The 12,603-nt window shown below is 33.0% G+C and overlaps 1 protein-coding gene across 5 annotated transcripts in view; it reads right to left on the bottom strand.

The window, feature by feature from the left end:
- ZPBP (zona pellucida binding protein) overlaps positions 1–12,603 on the bottom strand; it is a 96,347-nt gene that overhangs the window by 40,711 nt on the left and 43,033 nt on the right. For 4 of the 5 annotated variants that reach the window (XR_014247037.1, XM_082400530.1, XM_082400528.1 and 1 more), the window contains one exon: positions 11,619–11,695. The exons of the other annotated variant lie outside the window; for it this stretch is intronic. Coding sequence is in view for 3 of the 4 variants with exons in the window: in XM_082400530.1 (XP_082256656.1) it covers positions 11,619–11,695 (77 nt within the window). In the remaining variant the exon portion in view is untranslated. The remainder of the gene's footprint in view (positions 1–11,618; positions 11,696–12,603) is intronic. 5 annotated transcript variants of the gene reach the window in all.

Raw genomic sequence — 12,603 nt, forward strand, 5'->3', positions numbered from 1 at the left:
GTAACAAGAGGCTTATACTTTTCAGTGGCTGGTAAGCCTTACCTGGTAAAGCATGAGGTATGGTCATGAGTTCACACCCTTGACAAGCTAGTTAGTTCTGCTCAGTTCTCCTGTGCTCACCTGCACCTCTCATGTAGTCAGGACAAGGGTAAATGAAATCGTGCTCATCTATAACCACTAATGGTGCATCTCAATCTACTGACTTCTCCAGATACCTTACAAATTACACCCCTCCGATGAAAATTTCTATAAATAATTGTAAAAGTGTTTTTCAATATACTGCATTCAACTCATTCTATTACTGAATTACTATATTTTTACAGTCTAAATGGTTTTCTTGTACTTCTAATAAATTCTGTCAAATTTGCTGCTATTTACAATTTTGGTTAAGGAAGTGCTTATGAATTAATTAGCTACAAATCTGGTATCCAATTAACTATATTTAAATGCAAGACTACAAATAAAAGTATCAGGAGACATGATCATAATCACTTGGCTTCCTGACACCCTATGCAGGAGAAAAAAAGAAGAAAAAAAACCCAATGAAACTATACCTCACAAAACCTGACAAGAACAAAAATTATCATGTAAATCAGATTCCTGTTTCCTGTTTTCTTTCTAAGAAGGAGAATGAGGATAAATCTCTTATTTGATAAAAATGGAAAGAAGGCAAGAAATTATTTGAATCATTGACTAAATTTTTTTTAAAATAATGAGTATGTTGATGGTTGACATGGGGTTAATTATTTGTTCCAAACAAAGTGTGAAACTGAAGAATTCTGAGTTGGGTAAAGATTAAAGATTTTAAAGTAAAAATTTTTGGACAAATTTGGATGACATAAGAACAAATCATAATTATAGAAATTCTTCATAGATTAATCACCTGGTTTAAGATACAAAGAATTAATACAACTGAATAAACATCAGATTGCCTGGCCCAAGCTACTCCTCCCTTCACCCACCCACCCCCAAATTTTATAGAATTATTAAGCATATATGGAAGGAATATGTTCTATAATTATTGGTTATTGATTACAAGACTAGAACAAGAAATCATTACCACTTCAACAGTAAGCAGTTTGTAAACTATATAAACTTCTGCATGGAGAAGTTGAACAGCTTACTTTAAATACCATCATCTGCTCAACTGATCATGCCACATTAGGTACTGAAAAAGGCGACTAGAAAGGCTTAATATGTGCTCTACATTAGTCCAGCAAGCGATGGGAGTCCTAGGATAGGCAAAAAATGTCATACATTATACACGACCAGAGTGGAATTGGAGCTCCAGTATCCATGAGGGGAGAATTCATTATGTACCAGGTGTTATGGACAAAACACTTTTAAGATAGAGTCCCTTGGAAACCTTTGGTTAACACCTATATTTGGGGAATCTCTTTGGAAAATGACTATAGTCATCAAATGGGGCTGGAATTAAAAAGCCAAAAAAAACCCCAAAAAAACAAAAAAGGAGAGGCTTACAGTATCTTGGATGAAATGGAAAGAATTGTGAATTTGCATAGAAAAGACTGGTGATCTCAGTGCTCAGTGAGCAAATGAGAGGTAGGGTGTCCGGATCTTACAGGACAACGTTCCAATGAAGAACTGTCGAAAAATTTTAAAACAAAAACACAAAGTTGTCCCTCTCGTGGTAGGAACACCAACATGGATGATGTACACTCACTCATATCAGTAAAGCAGGCAGAGAACTATGAGATAAAGCTCAGTTTCAAAGCAGAGCCAAAGGGAAGAGGAAGAAAGTAAAGGGTTATATAATAGTTTGAATTCTATGACAGTTGGAATCCACTCCTAAGAAGCATAATGAATCCCAGAACTTTAGAAAAAAGAAAAATTTAACTTTTCAATGTAGTCTACTTCAGTCCTGAAGCAAAAGACAAAAGAATCGACTCTTCACTCAGCATTGTCACTGAAATGGTAGTTGCTCCACAAGAAATGAAACCTGTATTAGAAAACCAGATTTTTTAGAAGAAAGATTAAAGATAAATTATAATTTAGGTTTTGAAATTATTAGAGATTTAAACTGTCATATTAAAGTTTTTTAAAGTAGTATATTTCTAATTGAAAAAAGCAAGCAGATAAGATAGGAGTGAGAGGAGAGAAATGACATTTAAAAATACAGAAAAAGAATTCACATTTCCAACCATATGGTGCACTAGATAGTCTGAAAAATCACCCTGCTAAAAATCACCTAACTGAACATAACACAGCAAAGATATTGTGTACTTATATTTCAACAATAAGAGAGGAAGAAAAAAGTAGAAAGGAAAAAAGGAAGACAGGGAGAGACAGAAAGAAAGCCAGAAAGGTGCTAAAAATGAAAATTACAAACCTAATATTAGCTGAGTCCCTATTTCATTTCATGCCAATCTGAGTATTCCAGAGTGTTATAATTTAACAAACAAAAGAGCTAAGGAAAAAACGCTTAAAGCTGTTAAAAACAAACAAAATAAACAACCAAGAAAGACTCTAAGTAAAACAGTGGAGCAGGAAAAGAAATTCAATTACAAAAGGGAAATAACAAGAAAGCCTCTCAATAGGGTAGGGAGGGGGCAGCAGGAGGGGGTGATGGAGTGGAGGGATGGGGGAAAGCAAAACTCCTCTGTGAATTCCTACACGATGGTTTGCTTTCAAAGTGGGTGTGGGGTTTTGTTGTACTTTCTGTGTGGTACAAGATACCCAAGTCAGAAATTAACATAAAAATTTGGCTTTGATTGAGAACAACCATGGAACATTAGGCAAAAGCAAACATAGTAACTTTACAGAAAAACACACACAACCTAAGCCAAAGGGGCTACATCTACTGATAAAGGACTGACAAACATGACTTATCAGCCAGAATTATGTAGCAGAGGATGAACTAAGAAACAACAGTGGGGTCAACAAACTGCCAAATTAGACCATCAAGAAATTCAGATAATGGAGCTCCAGTGACATAAAATAGAAAAAAATGATATGAAGTATCCTTAGAACACATGAAGACATAAAAGTGGTATGAAAACACAGGAAAGGAAATTTATATCACAATAAAAGAGAAAGTATATTTGAAAAATTACCTACTTAAATTACAATTAAGAAGGGAGTAAAAAATGGAGTGAAATTAAAAACTCAGTGGACAGACTGAACATCAGATTAGGCCTTGCTGGAGCCAGAACAATTAAATGCAATAAATAATTGAAGAAATTACTGAGAATGAAGAACATATTTTAAAAAAGAAAAAAAAGTAAGAGAGAGGTGGAGAAATCAATGAGATAACCTGAAACATACTAAATGGGAGTTCAAGAGAAGCAAATGGGGCAACAGGTAATTTTCAAAGATGTTCTGGCAGAAAAAATTTCCAGAACTGATCAAAGTAATGAATCCTCAGATTTCAGTGGAACAATAAATATAGGAAGAAGGAAAAATACATGATACAGAAAGACTGAGATGCAAGAAGAAATCGTAAGCAAAGAAATGGATAAAACTGTGGGTAAATCTAAACAGACACTGACATTCTGAAACAATCTTAATAATAAGTGAAAAATAAAAAAATAAAAACTAGAGTACTAGAAAACAAAACCTTGAAAGATGAAAACAGGTCATAACAGTTAAAGGTCTTTAAGGCTTTTGTACTCTTTTGGAAGGTATATAAACTAAGTAAGTTTTGGTTCTGCTACGAAGAATACATTAAAATTTGAAACAAATCCAGAAAAAGAGTGAAAAAAAATATAACAAGAAAAAAGTCAGTTAAAAAAAAGTTTAATCAATCCAAAGAAGATAGGGAAGGAGCAAAACCAGAAGAATAGAAAACTAGGTTAAATGGTATATAATAGAATGATAAAAACCCATCCACATAAATCAGCAGTATGATTTGAAAACAATAAAGCAATGAGCAAGACTATAAAACAGTATCATTCTTTAAAAGGCACAATCATCCAAAAGAAAGAATAAAAGGAAAAAGTTACAAGAGATAGGACAAATAGAAAAAAATGGAAAAATTGTGGATTTAAATCCAAATCATTGATAATTAAATTAAATGTAATTGGTCTAAATATTCTAATTAAGAGGCAGGGATTATTAACTTGATTTGTTAGCTGGATTGTTAACTATATCCAAAAGGAATGCTGTCAGTCACATGGCAGAATAGGAGATTCCATTCTTCGCTGCACAAAAACACTGATTTGACAACGATTCAGGGATGAAAATACTTTTAGGAACTCCTGAATATAGTAGAAATGTTCCAGCACCCCCATGGACCACAAAACCCAAGATCAGACACACTGAAAATGGTAGGAGAAACTGTTTCACTTTGACTGCATCACCACTTTCCCAGGTCACCAAAACGCAGCACACACAGAGATCCCTCTAGACCACAACTTCTCCCTCAGGGGAAGGAAAATGCAACGTGAAGGTTTGGCTTTCCCAAGCTTGGGGTCACTTCCCATGTGGACTCCTTCTGGAGGTCTGCTTCTCTCTTACTGCACCTAGAACTCTGAGGAAATTAGCATGGCCGAATCATTTAGAGAAAGCTGAGAACAAAGAAAAGGGGTGGAAACTCATGGCACCTGGCATGTGTGCCCTGACAGGTGGCACACAGATCTAAGCAGGCGGTATGGAAGCCTGCAGCAAGTTAAACTCTGCAAAATTTGGTGAAGGCACACAACCCTGAGACTGTTCCTTCAGGAGAAAGGAAGAGAGATGGAGCTTGCAACCCATGGGTCAGAAGCAAGGGCACTGCCCTGGGGAAAAGAGAAAGGTGACTCTTGGGGCACTTGGCATGACTCTGCAGACTACAGAGAAGGAGGAAACTCCAAGACATCCCCTTTAGGAGGGAGGGAGAGAAATGGAAGATGCATAAAAAGCCTTGGCATTTCAGGCACTGCCCTCAGGAAAAAGGAGTGGTTTGCTCTTAGCACCTGATGTGACTCTCATAACCTGACATGGCTCTGTAGGATTGAGAGAAGAAATAATTCTAAGACATCCACCCCAGGAAAAAGCAAGACTTGAGGAGGTGTAGCCATAAGAAAGATAAGAGAGACTCCTAGAAACTCTAGTCTGGTAAAGGTCATTCTCTCCTGAAGCCAGATCATAAAGATTGGAAGAGGAAACTTTTCTTTAAAAGCACAGGCACCAATTCCAGCATACCAGGATCACAAAGAATCAATAAAACATGACACCATAAAAGAACAACAACAAAAAAAAGCTCCAATAACCAGCTACAAAGGCCAAAGATATGAAGATCTATGAATCACCTAAAAAGAATTCAATATAATCTTAAAGAAACTCAGTAAACTACAAGAAAACACAGACAAAATCAAGAAAACAATGTGCACACGTGCATGCGTGTGCACACACACACACATACATACACACAAAACCCAAGAAGTACAACAAAGAGATACAAACCATAAAAAAGAACCAAACAGAAATTCTAGTTTGAAAAATACAGTGATTGGACTTAAAAATTCAATAGAGCTTCAAAGGTTGACTCAATCAAGCATAAAAAAGAATCAATGAATTAAAAGACAGATCATTTGAAATTATCCAGTCCGAGAAACAAAAAGAAAAAAAAGAGTGAAGAAATCCTATGAGACTTATTTGATATCATTACCTAAATCAATACATGCACTATGGAGTTCCCTTAAGAAGAGAAAGAGAAAGGACTAGAAAGCTTATTTAAAGAAATAATACCAAAGAACTTTCTAAATCTGCAGAGGGAATGGGAATCCAGATTCATAAACCTTAAAGAATACCAAATATGTTGTACTAAAGGGAACTACACCAAGAAACATTGTTAATTTGACAATATTCACAAAGACAGAACTATGAAAGTGGCTAGAGAAAAGCAATTCACCAAATAAAGGGTACCCCCCCACACAAATAATACTATCAGTGATTAGAAGTCAGTGGATGTCTTGGCACAAACCTTCCAGGCTAGGAGAGTACATAATGAAGCATTCAAAGTGCAGAAACAAACAAACAAAACTATGAACCAAGAATACTATACCTGTCAAACCGTCCTTTGAAAATGAAGGAAAGATGAAGAGTTTCCCAGGAAAACAAAAACTGAAAGAGTTCAACACCATTAGAAGTCCCAGCATCTCAGTGCTCTGCCCAAGTGAGTGAACTGCCTTACAAGAATTGCTAAAGAGAGTTCATCAAATGAAATGAAATGAAAGAACACTTAACAGCAACATTAAAAAGTATAAATCTCACAGCAAATACAGACTAATGTAATACTGTAAGGGTGATACATAAATCACATCTTAAACTAGTATAAAAGTTACAGACAAAAGTATCAAAAATATAAGTATAAAAACCTGTAATTAGATGTACAATATAAAAGATGTAACTTGTGACATCAATAACATACTGTGCAGGGGAGAGTATAAGTATAGACTTTCATATGCAATTCATATGCAATACAGACTTGCATATGAACTAAGTTATCAGCTTAAAGTACACTGTTATAAGATTTATACATAAGCTTCATGATAACCAAAAAGAAAATATCTTTAAAAAAGAGAAAGGAATCAAAGTGTATCAATACACAAAAAAGTCAAATAACAAAGGATGACAGCAACACTGGAAGAAAGGAACAAAAGAACTACAAACATACAGAAAATAATTAACAAAATGACAATAGTAGTCCCTTACCTATCAATAATAACTTTAAATGTGAATAGATTAAACTCCCCTGTAAAAAACATGACATGGCTTAATGGACAAAACAAGATCATCCAACTATATGCTGTCTACAAGAGATTAACTGTAGATTTAAGGACACTTATAAGCTGAAAGTGAAACATGGAAAAATATCCCATGCAGATGACAACCAAACAGAGCAAGGATGGATGTACATATATCCAAAAAAATCACTTTGAAATAATAAAAAACTGTAATAAGAAACAAAAAACGTCATTATATAATGATTAAGGAATCAATTCAACAGGAAGATATAACATATATATACACCCAACATCAGAGTATATAAATATATAAAGCAAACACTGACAGAGCTGAAATGAAGAATAGACATCAATACAATAATAGTAGGAGATTTCAATACTCCAATTTGAATAATGGATAGAATATTCAGACAGCAAATCAATAAGGAACTACCAGACTTGAACAACACAATAGACCAAATGAACTTAACAGATCCACAGAATGTTCCATGCAACAGCAGAAGAAAATGGATTCTTCTCAAGTGCATACAAACATTCTCTAGGATGGGTCACAAAACATGTCTTTACGAATATAAAAATATTAAGCTCACACCAAGTATATCCTCCAACCACAATGAAGTGGACCTAGAAATCAATAACAGAAGGAAAATGAAACGATTCACAAATATGTGGAATTTAAACAACACATCCTGGGACCACTGAGTCAAAGAAGACAACAAAATATCATGAGACAAATGTAAACAAAGACACAAAATACTAAAATTTATGAGGTGCAGAAAAAGCAGTACTATGAGGTAAATTTATAGCAATAAAAGCATATGTTAGAAAAACAGAAAAATACCAAATAAACACCTAACTTTACACCTCAAGAAACTAGAAAAAGAAAGACAAATTAAACCCAAAGTTAGGTGAAGTAAAGAAGGAATAAACACTACAGCAGAAATAAATGAAGTAGAAAACACAAAAATAGAAGAATGATGAAACTAAGAGCTGTTTTTTTTAAAGATAAACTAAGAAGACAAACAATGAGCAAGACTAACAAAGAAAAAAAGAGAGAAGACTTAAATAAAATCAGAAAAAATAAAATCAGAAATGAAAGAGAAATTACAACTGATGCCACAGAAAGAGAAAAGATGATTATTTTCTTTCATAAATATTTTCTTTCATAAATCATAAAAGAGGACTATTATGAAAAACTATATGCCAACAAATTGAATAAGTTAGAATATATGGCAAATTCCTATAAACATACAAAATATAGAGGCTGAATTCAGAAATAAGAAAAAGACAGAAAACATGAACAGACCAATAATAAATAAGAAGACTGAATCAGTTATCAAAAACCTTCTAGCAAGGAAAGCTCCAGGACCAGATGTCAACATAGATGAATTCTACCATATATTTAAAGAAGAATTAATACCAGAATTTCTTAAACTTCATTCAAAAAAAATAGAATAGGGAACACTTCCAAACTCATTTTGTGAGGCCAGTACCACTCTGATACCAAAACCAGACAAAGACACCAAAAGAAAAGAAATTTATAAGATAATATACCTGATTAACATACATACAAGAAACCTCAACTAAACACTAGCAAACCAAATTCAACAACATATTAAAAGGATTATACACCATAACCAAGTGGGATGCATCTTTGGTATGCAAGGATGTTTCAACATACACAAATCAATCATTAACAGAATGAAAAATAAAAATCATATGATTATCACAATAGATGTAGAAAAGCATGATTTCACATCCATTCATAATGAAACTTCTCAATAAAGTAGGAATGTTAGGAACTTGCCAAAATATAATAATTAAGTCCATATAGAAAAATTCCACAGCTAGCAGCACATTCAAAAGTGAAAAACTGAAAACCTTTTCTCTAAGATCTGGGCAAAGAAAGGATGCCCAGTCTTGCTACTTCTATTCAATATAGTACTGAAAGTCCTAAAGAGAGTGGTTAGAAAAGAAAAACAAATAAAAATCATCCAAATCTGAAACGAAGAAGTAAAATCATCTGTTTCCAGATGAAATGTTCATATATGCAGAAAACCCTAAAGACTCCACAAAAACTCTTAGAATAAGCAAATTCAGTAAAGCTACATGATACAAAATCAACATTAAAAAAATCGTTGTATTTCTACACACTGGCAAGAAACTATCTAAAAAGGATATCAAGAAAATAATCCCATTTACATGAGTACAAGAAGAATAAAATACTTAGAAGTAAAATTAAGTAGGAAGATGAGATGTGTACACTAAAAACTAAAAAACATTGATGAGAGAAACTTTTTCTAAATAAATAAATGTAAAGATGCCCTACATTCAGATGGAAGACTATTGTGAAAGTGTCCAGAATACCTAGAGGGATTTAGACATTCATTGCAATTTGCTTCCAAATCCCAATGGCATTTTTTCCAGAAACAGAAAAAAAAAAAAACCCTAAAATTCATCTGCAACTACAAAATATCCCAGTCAAAGCAATTTTGAGCAAGATGAACAAAGCTGGAGTCATCACATGTCTTGATTTCAAATTACATTACAAAGCTATATTGATCAAAACCATATGGTATTGGCATAAAAACAGATATATTGTCCAGTGAAACAGCATGGAGTATCCAGAAATAAACCCACACATATACTGTCAACTGGTCTTACACAAGAGAGCCAAGAATACACAATGGGGAAAGGATATTCTCTTCAATAAATGGTGTTGGGCAAACGATTTTTCCAGATGAAGAAGAATGAAATTGGACACTTATCTTCTACCTTATACAAAAATCAATTCAAAATATATTAAAGATTTAAATGTAAGGCATGAAACTGTAAAATATCTGGAAGAAAATATCGAGAAAAAAAATCTGACACTGGCCTTAGCAATGAAAACTTGGATATGATACAAAAAACACAGGCAACAAAGGCAAAAACAGACAAATGGGATTAAATCAAACTAAAAAGTTTCTGAACAGAAAAGGAAATGAACAAGAAAACAACAAGGCAACCTATGAAATGGGAGTGTATTTGTAAACTTTGTATCAGATAAAGGGTTAATTTCCAAAATATATAAGGAAGACATAAAACTCAATAGCAAAATAATAATAATCAAATGATCTGAATTTTAAAATAGGCAAAGGAACTGAAGAGACATTTCTCCAAAGAAGACATACAATCAGCAGGTATATGAGAAGATTCTTAACAGAACTAACCATCAGGGAGATGCAATAAAAACCGCAATGCACTATCACATCACACATGTCAGAATGACAATTATCAGAAAAACAAAAGACAGAAAGTGTTGGTAAGGATATATAGAAAAGGGAATCCTTATACTTTATTGGAATAAATGTAAATTGATGCAGCCACTATGGAAAACAGTATGGAAGGTCCCCAAAAAATTAAAAATAAAATTACCATATGATCTAGCAATCCCATTTCTAGGTATATATCCAAAGTAACTGAAATCAGGATCTCAAAGAGATATCTACACTCCCATGTTCACTATTCACAGTAGTCAAGACAAAGAAGCAACCTAAAAGTCCATCTGTGGTTGAAAGGATATATAAAAAACTGTGGCCTATACATATAATGGAATCTTACACAGCCACAAAAAAGAAGGAATTCTAAGGACATAGTTGAACTCAACACCACCATGAATCACCTGTTATATCTGACTTCTATAGACTGAGTCATACAACATCAGGAGAATACACATTCTCCTCAAGCTCAAATGGAACATTCACCATGACAGACAATATTCTCCACCACAGCACACACTTTAACAAATAAACAAGAACAGAAATCATACAATGTCTGCTCTCAGATCATAATGTAATTAAACAGAAATCAATGGATATTAAACAACACACTGCTAACACATGGGTCAAAGAAGATATCTCAAGAGAAATTTTAAAAAGTATTTTGAAAATTTTAAATTTTAAAATTTGAAAATTTTAAATTTCAACAAAATTTTAACAAAATTTGTGGGGTATACTAAATAATAATTAAAATAGTACTCATGGATTAAGAAACAGAATTAGAAAAATAAGATTGCTTTCTGTTCTCAATGCCCTGAAATTTAACTCCTATTTCAAAAGTAAAGGAAAAAATATATCCCTGGGATGAGAGGTAACCCCTACAGAAGTTTTTTAAATGGAAATATCTGGTTATATATAAATAGATGATTTAAGCTACATTTCAGGAGGCTTAGTGAGTACAAATTAAGAAATCATCCCCCTGTCAATTTCACTGGGCAAAAGTAATGGATACTGACCTATAAATATGCATTACCTATGATTTTAACAGAAAATTTTCACAATCATAAAATGTAAATTACATTGTAGTCCAAATATTTTAAAATATTATTTTTAATAAAGTGTTCAGGGTCATTGAAGAGTAATCTGAAGTAGGAAAATCTGCCATAAATTTACTGAGCATGAATAATATGTTAAGCATAATGTAAAAGACAAAACTAAATTAAATTGCTGCTGGAAGTTACAGCATAATTTTCACCTTAAGCATAGATACAAGATGCTGAGTATAGGGCAATGTGAAAACAGTTAATAAACAGTATAGATCAAATTTATTATTTAGGATTAATAACAGTAACATGGAGAGAATTCTTCTGGATTATTAGTTATAAATTAATTTGCAATAGCAAACAAGGCCATATAAATGGGAAAATCCTATTTCCTAATACAATCAGTTACAAAATGCTAAATCTCAAAGCATTTCATAAAAATATTAACTCCACTAAATTCTTGTCATTTATTATTTGATATTATTTGATGAAGTTTTATTTTTATTGTTGAATTCCCTAAGTGTGTGTGTTGCGGGGGGTGGTGGTGTGTTCTATAAATAGCTAAGATGCTTACTCACACCCTGGGCATGTTCACCATTTCCTCTTTTTTCTCACCTCACATAACATACCTTAGATAGTCTTTTGGAAGATTCACAACTATGGTCTGCACATGGATTGGGTCCTTTTTCAGTGTCTAGAGATGAAACTGAGAAAATATTTTATATTTTATCATGGGTCTAAACTACTATATCACAATATTTAAATTGGCTTTTGAAATATAAAATAGACCATGTGTCTAATATTTCTATTCCACTAAAAAATTAAGCAATTTTCCAAATGTTAAATCACTCTTTTCAGCCAAAAACCTAATGTAAAAATTTATCTTATATAAATCAGGAAAACCTATTGCAGTAAACTTAAGAGTATGTGGCAATTGACATCATACAATTTTTAACAATGGAATTATTTTGCCTTTTATACCATATATATGTATATGTATGTATAAATGTGTTTACTCATTCAATATTCTACTTAACTCTACCCATATAATATAGTGTTAGTCATTTGACTAACTCAATTCTTAATCTCTACAAAGAGATAAATGATTATAACAATACTGAAAAGAGAATGAGGTTGGACTACAGTAGTGGCCATGGTAACTAAAATGATGAACACAGTCATATATGCATGCATTCATGTACCTATTTATTCAATAAGTAATTATCGAGAGTCTATTACATACTAAGAGTTATTCTAAGAGTCTGAGACACATAAGTGATCAAAATCTACAAAATCCCTGACTCTTTGGAAATTATATTCTAAGGTAGAAAATGAGAATAAATGACAATACAAACAATAAACAATCATCATTACAAAAACATATTTTGTGATAAGGTGATAAGTACTAGAAAAGAAAGAGCAAGGAAAGAATCCTATAACCTGCAAAATTGCCCTTCAAGAGTGGGAGAGAAATGAAGACTTTCCTAACTAAACAAGAGCTGAGGGAGTTTGTGACCACCTGACCTGCCCAGCAAGAACTGCTCAGGGAGTCCTGCAGGTGAAGTGAAAGGATACTAGAAGGTAACGTGAAGCTGCATGCAGAGAAATAAAGAC

This window comes from Balaenoptera borealis, assembly GCF_965194805.1.
Source record: "Balaenoptera borealis genome assembly, chromosome: 7".
Classification (NCBI taxonomy): domain Eukaryota; kingdom Metazoa; phylum Chordata; class Mammalia; order Artiodactyla; family Balaenopteridae; genus Balaenoptera; species Balaenoptera borealis.